The sequence below is a fragment of the Eptatretus burgeri genome, chromosome 5 (assembly GCF_056783735.1).
Source record: "Eptatretus burgeri isolate ZD-2024b chromosome 5, Ebu_testis_v1, whole genome shotgun sequence".
Taxonomy (NCBI): domain Eukaryota; kingdom Metazoa; phylum Chordata; class Myxini; order Myxiniformes; family Myxinidae; genus Eptatretus; species Eptatretus burgeri.
In genome coordinates, this window is record NC_140965.1 from 30,519,186 (window position 1) to 30,540,674 (window position 21,489).

Below are 21,489 nucleotides of genomic sequence, written 5' to 3' on the forward strand. Positions count from 1 at the left end.
CTGTACAGCATGTTACTGTACTGAATACTGTTGGCAATTGTAACACACATCCAAGATAGACGGAAGACGCGTTAGTTTTACCTTTGTGCTGTTCATGACGGCCATGGGTGTTTTTAGCGGCTGCTTTCAATCGCCTCTCGCATCGATTATCGAAAGGTGAATAAATAGCGTTTTAAAAAAAAAATGACCGTTTTTACAGCCACTTTTCCCTGCTGTGCAGGGGTTTGGCTTTTTCTTGAGGCAATGTTTTATGGCCGGATGCCCTTCCTGACGCCAACCCTGGTCGCCTCTTACGACACACAGGGATATGGTACACCTATTCTAACTGGGGCATACACTGGCACTCATTTCGCCAACCTCAGAAGGATGACAGGCTGAGTCAACCCCCTGGTGTTAATTCAGCAGCCAACGGGGCTTGAACTCAGGACCCTGGGATCCCAAGCCGCCACCCTAACCACTAAGCCAACACCAGGCTTAATAAATAGCGTTTGGATTTTATAAATACATAATAATCATTGCATCGATGTTATAATTTACAAATGAAGAATCGAGCACCTGTCAGTTGTGTGATATATTTTCAGAGCAGTGCGAATGTTTTAACAACATAAAAAGCTTTACTAAAAAACTCATTTGTGTTTTAATTTCGACTGTAACAACAACGATTTATTCACAGAATTCTTTAACTCAAATGTAATTTACTAGCTGGAATGTAAACGTGCAAAAAACTGGTCAAAGAGGACGAAAATAGGGGTTTTCGGATGTTAGGTCAACATTTGGTCAGTTTGAACGCTGATTTTCTTGAATCCCGATTTTTGGCGACCCCGGTTTTTTCACGGACATTTTATGGACCTCAACGATTGCGTTATAACGGGGCCACACTGCAGTTGTTTATTATCATTATCAAGTATCATGCACTGTACCTAATTGTATGTGCTATACTGTACTTTTATATGACTGGCAGCGCTTCGACGGCGATGACATCACCAGACGATCGGAATTTTTCAGCTCCATTATAATCTTATGGGACCACCGTTGTATATGCGGTCCGTCGTTGACCGAAATGTCGTTATGCGGTGCATGACTGTGTGTATATATATATATATATATATATATATATATATATATATATATATATATATATATATATATATATATATATATATATATATATATATATATATATAATATTGTTGCGGTCTTCGCGCCCGCCGGCGTGCGACGGCCACGTAACTCGAATCGCGGCACGTCGCCCACCGGACGGACAATCCAGTCGTGACCCTCTCGGACTAACGCCGGGAACCAGTCACGGGTGGACCTTTCGGTCTCACCGCGATCGAGCCAATCAGCCCCCGCGTGGGATAGGGTTGCTCGCCAAATTCGACCTACCTAAGTACCCACGCGGAGGGTAGACCGGGCGATCGCACCTCGCCGCAGGTCGACTTCGGACACGGGCCACTTAAGCGACCCGTTCCGTACTATCAGAATAACCGAGCGGTGTTATCGTCGACCCCGACGGTTCGATTAATTATCGGGCGTATTCAGCCCACTACCAACCCTTTACGTGAAGCAAGATGAGGATTCAATGGGAGAAAAAGACGAAGCGAAGCGGGAGAACAGTTCAACAATAAAGCACATTTATTCGCGGCACACGGGAAGCACACAAATACAATTCCACCAAATGCACACAAAAAAAAGAAAACACAATTCCATTTACACAAAAAGCAAATATAAAAGTGAAAACACAGTGCAGAGCTAATACCGACTACCGAGCACACGGCAACACTTATACAATTCTACTTCACAGACGGCGCCGACAACACATACCCAAAACCAAGGAAAAGAAATACCCTCAAGGATGAGGCGGGCCTGAGGCCGAGACCGGGTCGCGCCTACCCGTCTGGTGATGAGACGCGGAGCGGCGATGGCGCCTCACTCCGCGGGCCTCGCGGACAGTGCCTGGCAGGGGGTGGGAACGGGGCCCCCTTGGTCGCACTATCTCAGCGCGGGGGGAAACAGGAGGGGGTTGCTGATGCTCGGGGTATAGAGGATCTTTATTATCCCTGGTGTGCGTCTCCACCTCGGCCAGGTCGCGCTGCCGGCCTTCCTCGGGCGTGCAGCTCCCGGCACCGTCGCGAGCACCCCCTCGTCTGCCTTCGCCGCTGCCGCCTCTCCGCCTCTGGACTCTCCACCCTGGACTCTTCTTTGGGCTCTCCTCGTTCGACTCTCTTCAGCTTCTCCAGCTACTGCAGGCTTCGGGCTCCAGACTTCCACACTGCTCTGACTGACGAACACGGTCCTTATATCCCCCCGTAGCTTCGCCTTTGACCCCCTCCCTTTGACCTTTCACCTCGCTCCCCATTGGCCCGAGAAAAAGTGGGCGTGAAGGCTTTTTGATCCACAAATTTGCATATATCGATCGTTCTGGAGGCGGGGCCAAATCGCCCCTCGCTCACCGATTGGACGGCAAAAAGTGGGCGTGTGTCGTTTTTGAAGCACAAAATCCGTGATTTTGTACACGCTGTTCAACGTGCGCCCTGCACGAGTCCAACACCGGTACCCACAGCGGGGCAAGAACGGTGGCGATGCTACGGTTGCGAGGTGTGACGTGAAGGTCGTGGCGGTTGTGAAGCGGTGTTGTGGTTGGTGGTTGATGTTGTGGTTGTGGTGGTAATCATGGCGGTTGGTCCAAAATAAAGATAGTAAAAGAAAAACGGCTATCCTGAAGAGTCGCAGCACGTATAAATGACATGTATTCCCACTAGACAACGGGTTTGGGCCTAACTACACATGCACTTACCGAGATACCTCACCTAAGGGACCTGAATGGTGGTTTGCGAATTTGGTAACCACAACAATATATATATATATATATATATATATATATATATATATATATATATATATATATATATATATATATATATATATATATATATATATATATATATATATATACTCGACTGGTCAAAAGTTTTAGAACACCCCCATTTTTCCAATTTTTACTGATATTTAAGCAGTTCAAGTCCAGTGAATAACCTGAAATGGTACAAAGCTAAGTGGTAAACTGCCAGAGGTTAAAAAAGAAAGTTTAGGTTACCAAAAACTGAAAAATAATGTAAATTTCAGAGTTCTTTAAAAAGGCCCTTTTCAGGGAACAACTAATGGGTTAACAACTGCAGCTGTTCTGCAGCAATGGAAGTAAATTAAGCCTTGAAAGTTGATGCAAACAATTCCTACAGGTGTCCCAATTTTTGTTGATTAGTTACAAACCCTCTGTCTTTATAAAAGCAGTGTTGCACCAGACTGTGTTGCTGCACCTTCTGAAGCATTACTTGGACAATATTGCCCTGCAGGAAGAAGTATATTGCTCTCATAATGGTGATAAAAAGACATTTAACAAAGGAAGACAGACAGACCATTATAACCCTTAAAAGTGGAGGTCTTTCCTTGAGAGAAATTGCAAAGAAGGCCAAGGTGTCAGTGAGTACAGTTTCTTACATCATCAAAAGGCACTTGGAAACTGGAGGAAACTCTGACAGGAAGAGGTCTGGCAGATCCAAAGCCACAACACAATCAGAAGACAAGTTTCTAAGAGTCAACAGTTTGCGTGATTGGCGGCTCACAGGACAGCAGCTTCAAGCACAGCTTCACACTGGTCGAAGTAAGGAAGTCTCAGTTTGTGAAGAGAAGTCTTCGAGCTGCAGATTTGACAGGTCGAGTGGCAGTAATAAAGCCATTGCTAAGATGGTAAAATAAGAAAAAGAGGCTTGCCTGGGCCATGAAGCACCGCCAGTGGACTACTGAAAATTGGAAGAAAGTCTTATGGACCGATGAATCAAAATTTGAAATCTTCGGTTCATCATGCAGGGTTTTTGTACACCAACTTCGCCAAAGTTTTTGTATGTACTGTAGTATGTAGTGTATGTGCAGTAGGCGAGGTTTTTGTACGCCAAAGATTATCTGCAACAACTTCGTCGAGTAGGTGAAAGGATGGTCCCTCAGTGTGTGACACCAACTGTCAAACATGGAGGAGGAAGCGTGATGATCTGGGGCTCTTTTGCTCGAGCCAGAGTCGGCTTCTTGCACAGAGTGACTGGCACCCTGAACCAAAAAGGCTACCACAGCATTTTGCAGTGCCATGCAATACCGTCTAGTCTACGCCGAGTTGCTCAGGGGTTCATCCTACATTAAGATAATGACCCAAAACATACCTCCAGGTTATGTCAGAACTACCTCAGAAGAAAAGAGCAAGACGGTAGGCTTCAAATCATGGAATGGCCAGCACAGTCTCCAGACTTAAACACCATCGAGCTGGTTTGGGATGAACTGGACAGAAGGGTGAAAGCAAAGCAACCCACAAGTGCAACACATTTGTGGAAACTTCTACAACAGTGTTGGGAAGAAGTTTCCGAACAATATTTGATTTTCATTGTCGAAAGAATGCCACAAGTATGTTCGCCTGTTATATCTGCAAAAGGTTACTACTTTGATGAGTCAAAAATTTAGATTAAATTTTGTTCAACAAAACGATTACATGATTTCTTTTTTATCTGCAGTTGTTTATTTGTTTTATGCTTTAATTTCAGAGTACATTGAAACATTAAACTGCTTAAATTTCAGCAAGATAGTGCGCTTCAGATGTGGTTTCGTAATATATGATCACACTGTTGCTTGAGCGAAATTAAAAAAAGCATGCTTCCAGCAGCTCACTTGAGCTAGCACCAGTGTACCATTTGTTAACAGGTCTGAAAATGATTAGACAAGGAAAGGTATCTGTAAACGTTCCCATCACCCTGACTTGAATTGCTTATCACCTGCAAGTCGTACAGTTTTGCTGATTCTCGTGCATAACACCGAACCATGTTACCTCGCAATGGGGAAATTCCAGTCTTTCCAGCAATGGGGGAATTCCAGAAATTCCTAATGATGGAAAAATTCATTTCACATGTCAGCAAGTATTCGAGAACCTCAGAACCTAGCCATTTTGTTGCTGAGACATTTCATGTTTGCACACAATGCAATGAATGTGTCAAAAATGCTTTAAAAAATAGATGTGACTTTTTAAAGGCCAAGGAGGCTTTTTAATTTGCACAGAACAGAACCCTGATGATTTAAAAAAGGAAGTGAATCCCACAACCATGCAGATCACGGACTGCAGAGCCTCGGCATTCATCCAAACCCTTGAGGCATACTTTAGACCGAGGAAGATTGTCATTGCTTCTCCTTTCTCAAATGACCTACTTTCTTGTACCATGTCCCATTAGTTTGGGGTTTGGCAACTTTTAAAGCATTTAATATTCACCGAAGTCTTTCATGAACTGGCTGGCCAGGCTTGACATTCGACCGGAGCTGGTTAGGGCTGGAATTTTGAATTTGGTCAGGGTGCCAGCAAATACTTGCATGCTCTACAAGAAAACACCATGGGGTCTTTAACATCAACCAGTTTGTGCCAAAGCATAACACTGATCTTAACACTCGTTGATGGGATGCCCTGCTTGTGAAGCACCAGTCCGACAGTTTATAGTTGTTGAGAGTCAAATCAAGACGAGACTGCACTCACCCTGTGTCTCAAACAACCTGTTTTCCTTGCAACACTGACACCCCCTGGTGGACATCCCATTTTCAACAGCTCGTGGATTTCTCAGATGTCCTTGATGCTGAAACTGTGTTTTTTTTGGAAACATACGTGACAAAAAATTGAAATCAATCCATTGCATGATTGACAAGATTTCAGTTGTAGCAGATGAACACTCACAAATAGTATATTTTGTGATAATATGCAAGTTAATAAAAGTAGGGAACCAATGATTTCAAAATTACACAAAATCAATTTCCCAGGTTCAAAGAAATAATAAGATTACTTAATAATTATTAAGGAGGTTGGGAAGAACACCTAATACGAGTAACTACATTAATTATAAGCAATAAAGATATTTTTAACATCCGAGGAGATTGATATCAGCAGGTCATTATTATTTTCCTAATATACCGCTATTCACGGACCCCATGTATTCGCGGTTCATAAAGTGTGACCTGCTTCGACATTCGTGCTTTGCAGTTTGTTTGTTGTTTTTTTAATACACTTCAGGACTGGGCTCCTTTATCTACCTCGGAAATTGGAAATCAGCCAACATCACAGCAAAATAAATAAAAAAGGTGCAAAAACGGATCCCCTTAACCACAGCCCATTCAGCTTACTCAACTTCCAATCATCAGCAAGGTCATGGAATCCATCATCGTAGTTGACATAAAATCCTTCCTTTTCTCCAACAGTTTTATCTCAGATCATCAATTTGGTTTCAGACCTGGTCACTCTACCTTGGACATGCTGCTTCTACTCTCCCAACAATGTATTTTGGCCCTCAATATCAGACATGAGATCAGGGCCGTCTCTCTGGACATACTGTATTTTTGATGCAGTCTATATCCTGCCTTGCTCTCCAAACTGTCTGCTTATGGAATCCAAGGCAAACTCCACTCTTGGATTACTGACTTCCTCCCCTCTCGTAGTCAACGTGTGGCTCTCAACGGAACCCTTTCACCTCCTCTCCCTGTCAAGACAGTGTTCTTGGCCCCATATTCTTCCTAATCTTCAATTATCTCACTGACTGGAAAATCCTCTTTCTCTTTACTGATGACTCGACTCTCTGCCGTGCCATTCCTCATCCTTCTGTAGACAGGCATTAGCCTCTTCCCTCTTCTCAGACTTTCATAAAATCACAAAGTGGTCAAAAGCAATTTTGCTTATGTATCCATATTGTTCATCGTTTGCGTTTTCCCTTACCCCTCGTCGTTACCTGCATCTCTTGTTTGTCCGTCTCTGACTACTTTCTCCCTCCGCCCTGCTGTTGTTGTTTCCCTTTTTCCTGCTGTTCCCTTTGTTATGTTGTGTCCTTATTTGTTCTGCATAATTACTCTTCGACAAGCCTAGACCGTGTTTTAAAAAAGATAAAAATAAATAAATACTTTTTTTTTTACGACGCCCAGGCATTTGTGGACCAGACCCTGACATTCACGGCATTTTTCAGTAACGTATCCCCCCCCCCCCCACGCGGTTAGTGAGGTCTGACAGTAATTTGTTCACAAAAGCCAAAACAGAGTTTCAGTGCCAATCATTGCATCATATAATCATCAGACATTTACAAAGTGAACAAAAAGTTTTAACTTACAACACAGAATGATTAAAATAAAGCAAAAATTCAGTCTTTTTAAAACTATTTAAGAAATACATGTCATATTTACATGATGTTGTGTTCCCTTGAATCGTTTTTCGATAGAAATGGAAAGATTTCTTCCAATTTAAGGAAGCACTATGAAATTAACCACAATATTTTAATATTATTATTTCACATGTAGACCGAAGCTTGTTTGCTGATGTGGTGGAAAACCCTACCTTATAGAAATGTTTTGCACTTACTTTGTAGGTTACAAGTATTTTTCACAGTCACGTCTTCAATGTGACTTTCAATTTTTTTAAAGTGGGCCTCAGAAAGCACATTGTTGTTTTTCATGAACAAGTTCACTGAGGTAGTTTAGAGAGATATATGTAACGATAATGGCACTTCGTAGGGCGCATACCTCCACCAGGTTGAACAGTTTACGTTTTGTATCCCACCGATGGGCCAGATCTGAATCCGGACCTGAACCAAAATCTAATTGGGTTGTTCTCATCACCTACCCAACTCATCCACCTAAGTTTTATCCAAATCTGTCTGCAACTTACTGAGATATCGATATTGGCCCGACCTCTCAATGGTGAAGAATCGCTTAAAATTTTTGAGTATCCTTGTCCAGATCTTCATCAAAATTAAATAAAAATTCTGAGATCTTGATCTTCACCAAAATCTAATCGATTTGTCCTTGTCACACACTCATCCTGTCCACCAATGTTCGTCCGAATCCATCCGTAGCTTTTTTAATATCCTGCTTAGAGACAAACAAACAGGGGTGAATGCACAAGCACCATTCACTTCCGAATACACAACCTCCGTTCACTTCCGGTGGCAGTGATAAACATGCGGTCAAATCCCAAATGAGCCTGAAACAAAATTCCTGCATTCTTGGTGATGATGCCGATGTTCTCCATCCACAAAATCTAACTTGCTGTTCTGTATGGTATTCTTTACAAACCTCTTGTTATCGATGACTGAATTAGAAAAACCAAACAGTGATGGACTCCAACTACACCCAAGGGGAGATATTCAAGTTATGACTTTCACAATTGAACTTTTAGCTATCTCAGGAATGTTAAACATATCATGAAAATTTTTTATAATCTTCACTTTTTGGAGGGGGAATTATTCAATATTTTAGAATAAAATGGAGTTTGAACAATACACAAAGCAAATATGTAAAAAGAAGGCAGTTGCCTTTTGTGATATTGAAAGACTTTCTCTTCAGTATCTAACATCTGTGAAGAAGCTTGTACATGTTGTCACAGTTTGACCTTGACGTTCAGAAACATCACTACACTTTCACACAAATTAAAAGACATCAGTGGATGGACAAATAAACATGGTGTAAAGAATCTGAACCTGGGATCCCAGCTTTGTGAGTGAAATGCTCAGATGGGTACACCAGTCACCAAATAGGTAAACTCAAATTAATTTTCATAGCTTATTCAAATTTTTAGATAAATGGATGCAAAAGAACAAGTAAAAAGTTTAGAGAGCAATAAGTTTCTAAAGTTGTAAAACAAAAGGCCAATTTCAAGAAGAAATGCAAATGGTTATCATTTCCTTTGCAGCACGTGGCTGCAGGATTGTTTTTTATTTTTTGAGACTCATGGAATAGTTAGTACAAGTACACTGAACGGATCAGGATGCAACAGGACAGGACAAAAGGAACAGTAGAGAGAGCGGGGAAACACCAACAGCAGAGTTAAAGGTCTAGCCTAGATAGAGGGGGACTTGGACAAACAATGGGGGACAGGAGAGGATGCATCCGGTACACAAGATGGATATTAGATTGGTGACGATATGAGATGGTGGTGAACAGCTGTCCTAAAGACTTGGAGGGAAGAAAGAGATTGAAAAGAATGTGAAATTTGGTTCCACAGGTGGGGGAAAAAAAGAGTAACAAATGAGTGTGGTGGGCAGTGATCCTGAATTTAGGTGATTTCACCAGAAGGTTGATGGTGAACCATGTTTGCCTTGCAGAATCCTTGGGGGGAGGGGGGTTGTGGGGGGCAAAGCATGGAAAGAGCAGAGGGTGCAAGACCAGAAAGGAATCAGTAGAAGACAGAGACCACAGGCTTTTATGTGATGGCGAAGTGATAGGCCCATCGACTCCGCTTCATCGTAGAAGATTCCATTAATCTTGAAGGCCTTGGTTTCCATTATGTCAAGCCAAACAAGATGTAAGGCAGGGGAGCAGGGAGCCAATTCAGATGAAGGTCATGTCGGTGATAGAAGTTCAGGAGTGCCAAGGAAGGACTTTATATGACTGAGAATGCCTAGTCGGTGGCTGGCTTTGCAAGCCAACGTTGAAATATGGTTTGCCCAAGAAAGATCATGGCTGATGATGAAACGCAGAAGTTTGAACTTTCTCCAGACATTTTTTTTTTTGGTATACCTTGGTCGAGGCTCGTATGAGAGCTAACACACAACTCACAGCAAGGAGGCATGAGACAAGAGGGGCGGGAGTGGAAGGGACAAAACAGTGGGGAACAGACACATTCGGTGAACTGTGGAAGGGAGAGGGATGGGGATGGGACGGGGAACATGGCGAAGAGAAGATGGACATTACAGGGACTTTCAGGAAGGAAAGCAGGGGAATTGAAGGAAGTGGGCTTGGGTGGATTATCGGGGGTAGAAAAGATCGAGGATTTGGATGGGGGACGATAAGAGGTGGTGGTGAACAGCTGTTTTGAAAGCCTGGAGGGAAGAATGGGAAAGAATAGAGTGAGGAAGTTTATTCCAAAGGTGGGAAAAAAGAGGAATGAAAGAGTGAAGATGAGCAGTGATTCGTGATTTTGGTAGTTTTACCAGAAGGGGGTTGTTGGCGGACCTTGAGCGCCCTGTGGAAATGTGGTGGGGACAAATCGCAAAGAGAGCAGGGGGGCAAGGCTGGAGAGGAGTCGCTAGAAGACAGAAAGACCACCGACCAACCTGCAGTGATTGAGTGAGAGGCCCAAAGACTCAGCTTCATTGCGGGAGATGCCGATGATCTTAAATGCCCTGGTTTCGACAGCGTGAAGCCGAGAAAGGTGGGAGGCAGGAGCACCAGCCCAGAGGGGAGAGCAGTACTCCATCAGGCTACGAACAAAAGCTTTGTAAGTGGTCAGGAGCTCAAGAGGGCCAAGGAAGGACTTTGCACGACGGAGGATTCCCAGTCGGCGACTGGCTTTTGAGGCGAGGTTGGAAATGTGACTTTCCCAGGAAAGGTCATGGCAGATAGTGAGACCCAGAAGCTTGAAAGAAAATACTTCTTCCAGTATTGGAACGAGAAAAGACCCGACTAGATTTTGGTTCAGGTCCGGATTCAGATCTGGCCCATCGGTGGGATACAAAACGTAAACTGTTCAACCTGGTGGAGGTATACATTTGTAAAGAAAGTAGATCGGAGGGTTTGCCAGATGGTCCTTTTGGAGAGATAGTGAGTGTGTGAGAATTGTCAGCATTGAAAGACCTATTCCAAGTGTTTGACCATCTTGTGATTTGTCAAGGTCTGAAGATAGGAAAGAGGCTGCAGTCTGTCTGTCTGAAGGATGAGGGATATCATGACAGAGGATGGAGTCACCAAGTAATGGACAACAGGGATTTTCCAGAGAGTCAGAGAGATCATTGATGAAGATCAGGAAATAGGACTGGGCCCAGAACACTGTCTTAGGACACCCCAACCTTGACAGGGAGAGGAGATGAGAGGATTCCTTTGAGTACCACACATTGGCTACGAGAGTAGTGGAAGTCAGTAAGCCATGTGTGGAGTTAGCCTTGGATGCTATAGGCAGAACGTTTGGAGAGCAAGGCAGGATGTCAGACTGTAGTACGAGATATGTCGAGAGAGACGGCCCTGATCTCATGTCTGACATTGAGGGCCTTTATTGTTCAGAGAGAAATAATAGTAAGAGTAATAGTAATAGCAGAGAGCGTAACTGTTTTAATCAAGCTTCAGCTCTTTTGGATACACAAATAATTCGGAAAATAAACCGATCCAGAGATCTTTCAATCCGTATTAAATGAGAAGCACAGTCCTTGGATTTAATTTAACTAGCAAGTTGCCCATGCCCACACAGGATTCTAAACTAGGTCGGGATGGAGACGACTGTCATCGAAGACGTCTGAATTTGCATTTATTGCCACATCTGATGCAATTGAAATGCTCTAATGACGGCAAGGTGCTCCATTTGAAACTTTTTGTTTGATATATGTAGCTTTTTGATGCCTGGGGTCGGTAATAAAAAAATTGTATCGGTGCCAAAGCTAGTGACCAATTATAAATTAATAGTCGGACGATGTGGTTACACAGATCGATTCCCATACCCTCTACAACTTTTCCATCAAATAATATTAAGTGAAATTATTGTCAAGAGAAATTATAATTACGCTTTTCAATATGATGTAGAAAAACCATGTTTGATTCCAAATGTGGAAGAGAAAGGTGAAAAAATATGCATTCTCTCCTGGAGCATCTGAAATCGGTGATGTATCGTCAGATTGTGAACATCATGAAATATGAAGAGCCTATTATGCTTTTTGTTTGTTTTTTTTTGTTTGTTTGTTTTTTCTACACAGTCTAAGGCTCATTGGGATCTGAAATGTAAATCACACACACATGCAGACAAATGCATGAGACAACACTAGACTTCCCTTTAAACATACACAGGCACTGAGCTTGGGGGAAGTGACATAACTTCCTGGGGCACTCACTCTTGGGCCTGGTGATGCCACATTTAGGAGATGCCAATCCACAGCTTTTTGCCGTGCTCTATCCCCTTAATGCTTAGCATCAAGCAAGGAAGCAGTAGTCACCCATTTTTAAAATATATGGTATGACTCGCCTCAGATCAGAATTGAATTGCAGACCTCTTAGACTCAGAAACATTGCTTTAATCATTTGCCTCCAAGTATGGTTATGCAAAGATAATTTGGTATTATGTTGTATTGTATTGTATTGTATTTTATGGGTAAAGTATTTTGTATTGTGTTGTATCATATTGTATTGTATGTGGGTATTGAAAAACTCTTATTTTTCTCATTGATCATGTTCAAATCTCTTCCAGTGATAAGTCAGTATTGGTTCATTGAACTTTGAGCTTGAAATGTTGACAGAAGAAAAAAATATACAACCCCCCCCCCCCAACACACACACACACACACACACACACACACACACACACACACACACACACACACACACACACACACACACACACACCCTGCCACACAATCCACACTAATTCTGTATAAGTTTGATGTGTATCCCACAAATTGTGTCCAAAAATTTTTTTGGTTATCTTTCCTTGTTGAGGAAAACCATTGGTAATTCTAAATTCTGCTCCAAATATGAAGATATATGTATTCTTTGACTGGGGAAACCAGTTAATCTTCAAGAGATTCATCAATATATTCGACATTGGAAATTCACCCAAGGCAGGCTCATCAAAAATATTTCAAACCCTGAGCGACCCTTCGGATATACCTCATTTGGGGATGGGATGTTCCTTCAATACTCCAATTTAAGGTATGCATGCTACTCTGTTGGTAGGAAGTAAAGAGGAATTGATGAAACTGCTGCAGACAGTGAAGGAGGAAAATGAAAAAGCTGGCTTTATTTCAACCGAAAACAAGACAAAAATCTTGTCAACTGAGAAGATCGGCGTGTTCAGATTGGGAGAGTATCATGTGGACATAGTGGAAAGTTTCATCTTCCTGCGTTCTAAGATTGATGAAATTAATCGGTGGTTCGTGTGTTGGAGAGAACAGCAATGTCAAGATCAACCAATATCTGGAAAGACACAGATGTGACGAAACAAACCGAGAAGGGACTGGTGAATGCTCTGGCATGTCCAGTTGCAATGTATGGATGAGTCATGGGCAGTGAAGAAGAAATAAAGGCAGAAGATTGACTATTTTGAAATGTGTTGTTGGAGAGGAAGGTTTAAAATCCCATGGACTGCAAGACAGATCAGTGCTTGAAGAAATTAGACCACCATGTCCATTATAAGTGTCAATGCTAAAACAGAAACGTCATATGTTGGATACGTTATGCATGCACAAAAAGAAAGTCTGGAAAAGTCAACCATGCTGGGTTTGGTTGGGAGAAGAAGACGAAGAGTCAGACCATGTATGTGCTGGATGGATGGGGTGAAGGCTGCAACCAAGCTTTCTCTGCCAGAGCCTTGGGACGCAGTGCAGAATGGCGATGTTTGAAGAAATCTGATCATGAAGGTTACCAGAAATCGAACACGACTTGACAGAATGAGATAACTAGATGGTTCCTTTTTCCCCATTCATAAACAATGTGATAGCCACTCAACCATTAGGCATGGTTATTAACAACCAAAAGGATAGCCAGTGCTGGGTTATGAGGTAGCAAATGAATGCTGTGGATTGGCATGATTTGCATGAACAGAGTTGAAGAAGATTGATGCCTTGACATCCTGCCCTACCCAACCCTACCCTTCTCTACCCTACCCGACCCTACCATTGCAATGCAATGAAAAGTTTATCTCTGCAACACAAACACGAGACTCGCATGGAGAAAAGCATTCCCCTCACCGGATTATTGTGACGATGGCGTTCTTCTCACATGCATCCTGACGCCGTTCAGCTTGGAATGAGGACGAAATCTGGATCGACGGCTCTGCTTTTGTTTATTTATGACCATAAGGACATAAATCTCAGCCTTCAAAGACCTGAGTGCCATACGGATGCCATCCTAGTTTGGAGGTGATGTGTTGGCATAATTTATGTCCACGACATCAGTGTCATGTCACGTCTAGGGTCAGTGTGCTCCTTTTAGTTTAATTTATCATTCCTAGCTGCAAACCTTCTAACTGGAAATCATCAGGGCAGAGACGATGTGTTTGTGTGGCAGACGACACTTATTGCCAACAGGTTGTGCAGCGAGCACCGTCATGGAACTCTACCTGTGCCTTTCTGCCTCGTCAAGTTGGAGGGTTTGATTTATGTGTGTGTGTGTGTGTATATACAGGCAGTGGACAAAAAAGAATTGGAAACACTTGGGTAAATGAGGGACACAAGCAACGGCTTCCATACAGGTGTGATCCATGTGGAAAGCAAGTAACATCCCAGTGTGCTTATGGTCATGTATAAAAATTCTGCACAGGCCTGGTTGCCCATAATTATGGCGAGCATGTCTGCAAGAAGGGAGCCACCCCCCACCCAATGTTCCTACCCACAGAGCACGTGTTCTTGCCCAATGGTTTGATGAGCATGACACTGTTGTCCATATGTCATGGCCTTCTCAGTCTCCAGATCTGAACCCAATTGAGCATTTATGGGATATTCTGGAATGATGCCTTAGACAGCGTTTTCAGTCTCCATCAAACAGGTGCGAGTTGATTGTCATTCTCGTGGAAGAATGGTGTCGTATACTTCCTGCAGAATTCCATACGCTGGTGAAATCTATGTCATGGTGCACACAGGCCATACTGGTCGCACGTGGTGGCCCAACACCCCCAATAAGTGACTTTTTATTGGTGTTCCCATTTTTTTGACCTGTGTGCGTGTGCGCATGTTGTCGGTCGGTCCCTAAGCAAAAACGTCAGTATCATTAAAAGCAAAATAAGCCAAGTTGATGCGCTTCTGGTTGAGATTATTCTTGTAACATTTTAAAGGATAGTCTTATTTGAGATCTCCCCCCCCCCTAGATACATCATTGTCTGTTGCCATACACCCGACAAATACCTTTTGTTTATTTTTTTGGATGTTTGTTTTGTCTTTTGTTTTGCAGAGCTCTGTGGGAACAACCGGCCAGAATTCGATTGCCAGGGTCATCGAATGCTTGGAAAGATGTTAGCAGATGCCTGGGCCTAAGCATTTTCTTTTGTCATGCCTTGCATTGAAACATTTTCTTTTATTTTTTTAAAGCAATTGTAACACTTCACAACACGTATAGCTTGGAACATCCCTCACCCTGTCCACGTGCAGAACCCAATTTTAAGTGAGTTGTGTTACTCACACCGGGGACTCGGCAGTTTAATTTTTAATGCTGGGAGAGTTTGTCACGGAAGGCAGGTTTGAAGTTGATTCGTTTTTATTTTTAATCTTTCTTTCTTCCACACCACACCAACACTTTTGATAAAGGTTGCCTAGTGATCTTCCCTTGCGATTACCTTTAGCCAAACCGGTGGTTCGTGAATGGCCTGTCTGTTGTGCTGAGAACATTTTGACCGAACGCTGTGCCAAGTCAACACCAGAGCTGGCCATTGGTCTCATGTGTATAAGAGGTCGCTAAATCTCCTGTTGGTCTCTGACAAGCTCGTGGCTCCCATTACAGATGCCGCTTCTCAAATGTTGCAGAGGTTAACCTGTGGCTGGGATTTCCATTGACTTTTAATCTCATCACACCTAGTTTTATTGTCTTTTAACGCATTTTAGCTTGTGCCGCATTCAACCTGCAAGGGTAGCTGTTTGGTAATATTGGAACGAGATTTTTGTTTCTCCTGCAGTTTATTTTCTTCTTGTGTAACGATCTAACACGGCATTAATCACCTAGTCCATTTGTTTATTTGTGATCACGGTTGCTTCAGAGTGCTCCCGTAGATTTGGCCATTTTCAGGACTATGAATGAATCGATAAACAGAGGAAGGCCGAGGAGCTTCACAGAAGGAACAACCCTCCCTCTTGCCCCCAACTTCCACCTAGCTTCTCACCAATCGAGTCCAATACTGCAGTTTCACCTCAAGTGATATATTTTTATTAAATGAAGTTTGTGGCCGTCTCATATGTTTAACGTTTGTTTTTCTGCAGTCTTGGACAGGAGGGCCTTTTTTCTGCCTTTTTTTTTTTTTCTTGCAGAGCAGTGCTCAATCTTAAGTGTCCTCCGCCACCACCACCTCCCCATCCCCTTCTCTGCCTTCTGGTTGGGTTTGTGAAATGAACCCAAACGATGTACATAGCCGCTGTACATACATTGGTTGCCCGTGTTTAGGATTGTGATGCGGTTTGAAATAAATTTTCTTACTCTGTACAGATTACCCTGCTGTTTGACAAGTTTGTATACCACACTGTCCAGTTGGTTTACTTGTGTACATACTCTTTTTGCTCTCAATAAAGTCACAAATTGTTGCCTTCCTTACATGGTATTTCCTTGATTTCAGTCGAAGGTGTTTGTAACATATACATTCCGAATGCTTGTAAACAAGTCGGGTCCTATTGCGATGTGTTCCCACCCTCCAGCTCGCTTACCAAAACCCCCTCTTCCCCCAGTTCGGTGATGAGGTTGGAATACGATTCAATCGGTCTTGCAAGTTCACATACTGTTTGAACCCTTCAAGGTTTGGTGATTTTAAATTTGAGATTGTTCGATCATTCGTGCCTTGTGCGATTTATTATACTTATATATTTGCTTTTCTTCTCTCCGTAATATCACGGTTGTTTTGCATTGTGAAAACTGTGTGTGTTTATCACACTTTAACCATTCACAGTCATCGCCGTTCGTATGCAGCACCCACCTGCGGGTTAGCATCAGATCTCGCATGGGTACGCTTGCGCTGCTGATGCAATGCCCCCTGTCGGTTTGAGCAAAAATTTCGAATTTGTTCAGTGTTCCGGAGATGGCTCACCAACTCTTCGAGAAGGACACCATGGTAGCTTTAACATCCACCAACTCATGCCGGTCGACAGGACGCCCAGTTTAACGTCCATCCGAGGGACGGAACACACATCGATGAATCGACCTGCCTGTGAAATATCAGGGTAGCAGTTTATAGCTGGGTCAGGGTTCAAACCCAGGCTTGACAGCTTAGAGGCAAGTGTGCATACCTCTTGGCCATCTTGTCAGACAGAACCATTAGTGATTATTTTTCTGTACAAGTCGTGATCGTGTTTTGAAGTTTATGTTCAATGTTTTAATGCATTGTTTTTGGCAGTGATTGGAAGGTTTGGAGTTGCCTCTGTTTAGAAAATAAATAAATAAACAATTGAAGGTTGGGTTTGTAAATGTTAACCTTCTGGACTTGCCTCGTGAGAAGTTTTATTGCAATGGGATCGTTTTGATTGCAGCTCTTCATTAGACGGCGAAATCATTTCGATTTTTTTCCCAGTTGAGAAGTGCCAAAACGGTTCCAGTGCTTGATTTCTTTTGTCCACCTCGTCTCTCATGATGTTTCAGTGTGGCCGTTTCGAATCGGGGCAACGCCAAGTGAGGTGAGCTCTCTCGTCGCAACGTTCAAGCGATTGGCATCAAACGTGAAGTTTAAGGTGAAAGCAGAAGAGCCACCCTCTCGTTCCTGAGCAGAATGAGTAGTTTCCTCATTTTGGGGGAAGTGGTTGCAGTGCCTTTGCTCGTCTTCATTAAGCAGGTTTCTGTGAACCGTGACTCTATGCCACAGGGACGAGACTTGTACGCCACAACTGTTTAATGCTCACCATCCGAGGGTCTTGCATTATTGGACTTGTGGATGCTGAGAGGTTGCATTGTGACGATGAACCTTTTACACAGAGACCCGTCGGATCTTCAACGAAGAACTTGGGATGCAGGAAAAGGCCATTTGTCCCATCATGCCTGTGCTTTATCAATGGCACCAATTTGATGTATCGGTTTATTTACTTTATTTCACTGAGAGGGAGAGGAGTACAATGGGGCAGGCACATGGACATCACCATGGTGGTTTTACCCCGTGCGTGAAAAGTGAGGTCTACAAATGGTGTCTGTGTGTCCACAAATGCCAGTTTATCATCAAGGAATAACTATTTCAATTGAATATTATATTTTGAATGTTAATCGAAAAACAAACCTGCAGTTTAACAGCACGTTGGCTCTTAATTTGTTCCAATCGCCCGTGCGCAGAGAGGAGTGAGATAATATTTTTGTCCTGTCTGCCTGCCTGGCAGTCAAACAAAATTGAAAATCATTCCAAACAGGAAAGTTACTGTTTTTTAATACGTTATAAAGGAAACAAACAACAGGCATGAATAAATAATTAATGTATCGAGTTAGATAAGGTGGTGTAATAGCCACTGCGTCAATGGCGGTAAACCTCTGGAATTTATTCATTTGTACGACCTTTAAAATCTTTATTTCATTTAAATTGAATTATATACTTGAACAAGAGAAAACAAAACGCTTCCAAAAACTTGTCGGATCATCGGCAGTGCTGTCGGATCCCGCTATTCGCAGAGGATACCTTCCTAGAAAATGCCGCGAATGTTGAATCCGCGAATTTCAGGGCATTGTTTCAATGGGAAAAAAGGGATTAGGTTCCTGGCTGTTCGTGAGTAGAAGCAAGTCGCATTTTATCAACAGCAAATCCACGAATCCTGGGATCTGACAGTACTTGGACATGTTAAATAAGGTGGTGTGTAAGACCCTGCACTATGGTGGTAAACTTTTGGAATTTGTTTAAATTCAAACTTTAATCATTTTTTTTATTTCAATTGAATTATATACTTGAACACTGCGTGGAATAAGGTGTTCTCTGAACTCTAGTTTGTTTATTTATTTGCATGGGGTGGGCAGGTGCCCCTCCATCCCCAATGTTTCCAGGTACCAATTCCATTGTAATCCTATCTGTTTCTGCTGCCATTACCTTTCCAGGGAGACTATTCTCCTTAAAGAGAGGAGACCACTACTCTAAGTAAAAGATCCCTGCACTACTATCGTCCTCACCCTTTACTCTCAGCCCATGGCCTGTGTCTCATGTCTTGGACAAGTGCGTTATTTGTTCGACCACCATTTATTTACCCGTATGATCTACCATCCAGTACCATTTCCGGTCTCATCGGGATGATGTTGCCGGTGAAAAAGATTTGCAACTTGCGTTTGTTTGGCCTTTGCCTCGACATTGCAACTTGGCTTCGTGCGGTACGTAATTACGATGTCCTGGGACCTGCTGAAGTCTCGCTTTAACCAAGTGCTTCGTTGCTGGTGTTTGTCGTGTGAATTCGCACCGATGCGTGCGAGTGTCCCCTCCTTGGATAGACCCGATCACCCGTCCAGCAGCTGGTGGGCGCGCCTGGGCGTGCGGCCCAGCGCTACGTACGGTCCAAAGCTGTCGCATCCTCCCTGCAGCGGGTGCAGAGCGGACGACAGAGGCCCAGCGAGGGAGCCTTTTTTAACCCCCTCCTCTTTATCTTGCCCGTCCGTGTCCTCCTGCTCTCGCTCTCTTCCTCCTATACATCTCCCAAGCGCTGTCCCGTCTCTCCAACAGCGCGACCCCCACAAACCACCCCTGCCACCAAACTCCACCACCCGCCCTCCACCTCTCCGCTCGACAGCTTGCACTCGTGCAGCGAGCGACGAACCCGCGACGGCTCACATGAATGAACGAGAATGCCGAAAGACAACGTATTCGCGAATTTACGGCACGATGTCTTTTCATCATCGTGAATCGTGATCACCACTTTCGGCGCTTTGTTTTCCTTGGGCGGCGTTTCGGCCTCGAATGGGGCATCGTCTGTGCTGCGGTTCGCAGATCAATTTGCACCATTTTCGAAGATGTATCTTCGCGGTAACGAGACGAAATCTTCACGATATCGTACTTTAATAATTATTCGGCTCAAGCTACACTTCCACTCTACTTGGCTTTGAGCTTTTTCTGTGGGATTTCAAAGAGTGACATCAACACCTTCGGATCGGTTTGGTGTTTAAATATTGAGCGAAATCTTACTCAACGATTTTCGTTATCATTTCGCGATGCTCCAAACGCCCGTCGGGTGAAGGGTGTTTGTGTGTGAAAAGTACGTTATATACAAATATATATATATATATATATATATATATATATATATATATATATATATATATATATATATATAATTTATTTATGTATTTATTTCTGCAATTCGTCCGCCAAGAGGAGTCGGGTGTATGGATTCAAACCACACAAAAGTCACAGCAAAAGAAAACCCCGCGGTTCGGCTCCTGCTGCATGGCGTGCTCTGCAGCTGTCAAAAAGGTCGTGCCCTCGGCGCGCATCCCCTTCGCTTCGCCTGACCAACGGGTCCGGTCGTGTTCGTGCGTGCACCCGCGGCACGTGTGTGTGTGTGTGTGTGTGTGTGTGTGTGTGTGTGTGTGTGTGTGTGTGTGTGTGTGTGTGTGTGTGTGTGTGTGTGTGTGTGTGTGTGTGTGTGTGTGTGTGTGTGTGTGTGTGTGTGTGTGTGTGTGTGTGTGTGTGTGTGTGTGTGTATGTATGTGTGTGTGTGTGAATGACCGTATGCTGGGAGAAGGAAGAAGGAGCGAACGCGTCATAATGAAAATAAATAAATAGAATAAGGGGAGGGTGGGGCGACCCGGGGGTGAATGGTGCTCCGCGCCAGACCGCTGCCTCCAGGTCCTTGGGGAACAGGACACAACAAGGGCTGCGCTCAGATCTCGCTTACGGGCCCGGGCGCCTGCAGCCCGTTCGACCAACAAAGGCCGCAGGCTTAGGTGACAAGGCAGTAAGCGGGTGCATTAAGTTGATGAATAAGAGAGCCGAGCGCAAAGCGAGCATCGATACGGGCGCTGAAACCTCATGATGTTTCCGCGGGGCTGGGCAGAGATCGTGGCGCAACGCGGGGTGTAATAAACGATCTTTGGGGACGCTCCGCGGCCCCTAACGATCGGGCCATTACACGACGCACAACCCCGCTCGTCGCGACAGGAATGCTCCCACTATTACTCATCGGGAATGCCAGGGTATAGGGTTTGACGAGGAGGAAGAAGGGTCTTTATCAGTGCGAGAGGTGTGTCCGTCCACCTGTTGTCCCACTGCAGGTGTACGTTGCCTTTCTTCTCTCCGTCACGTTATACCTTCGTGCTCTTGCATGAGCATCCTCTTTCCCGAAACTCTCATGCCCACGTGATTTGTTTTAACTTCTTTTTTATTATTTATAGTCCATCGTCCGTGGAGGGGTGGGGAGGCCGTGGGGCCAGGGGGTGGGGAGGCAACCTCTTTCTTTTCATAATAAAGCCTGTCTATGACAGCTATATTAAATAATTAATAGGTGCCGTACTGGGAGAATATACAATAACACACCATTCGTTCCCTAAAAAAGAACTTTGACGCAGGAGGACCTGTCATGATGGCCCATCAAAGCCTGCGCTATGATTACCAACCTATGGTTGTTTGTCCGTGCTCAATCTTTCTTCAATGCTGACTCGAGCAAGGAAGCATTTTTAAACACTTTGGTATGGCTCGGCCGGGGTTTGAACCCACCGACCTCTTCGACTCACAAAGCAAACCCTCAAATTACACAGGAGTCCAGTTTAAAATAAAATGTACAACTTGTGTATAAACCTTACACGGAGCGTTCAAAAAGTTCTCATCTATAGGATAAACCGCATATAATTATAATGGGAGCTTGTGAATGATGGTAT

The 21,489-nt window shown here is 43.7% G+C and overlaps 1 protein-coding gene across 1 annotated transcript in view; it reads left to right on the top strand.

The window, feature by feature from the left end:
• WAPL (WAPL cohesin release factor) overlaps positions 1 to 16,266 on the top strand; it is a 244,627-nt gene extending 228,361 nt beyond the window's left edge. Inside the window, exon 26 of the mRNA XM_085883568.1 lies at positions 14,920 to 16,266. Coding sequence (XP_085739694.1) covers positions 14,920 to 14,985 — 66 coding nt within the window. The 3' untranslated portion in view covers positions 14,986 to 16,266. The remainder of the gene's footprint in view (positions 1 to 14,919) is intronic.
• The last annotated feature ends 5,223 nt before the right edge of the window (positions 16,267 to 21,489 follow it).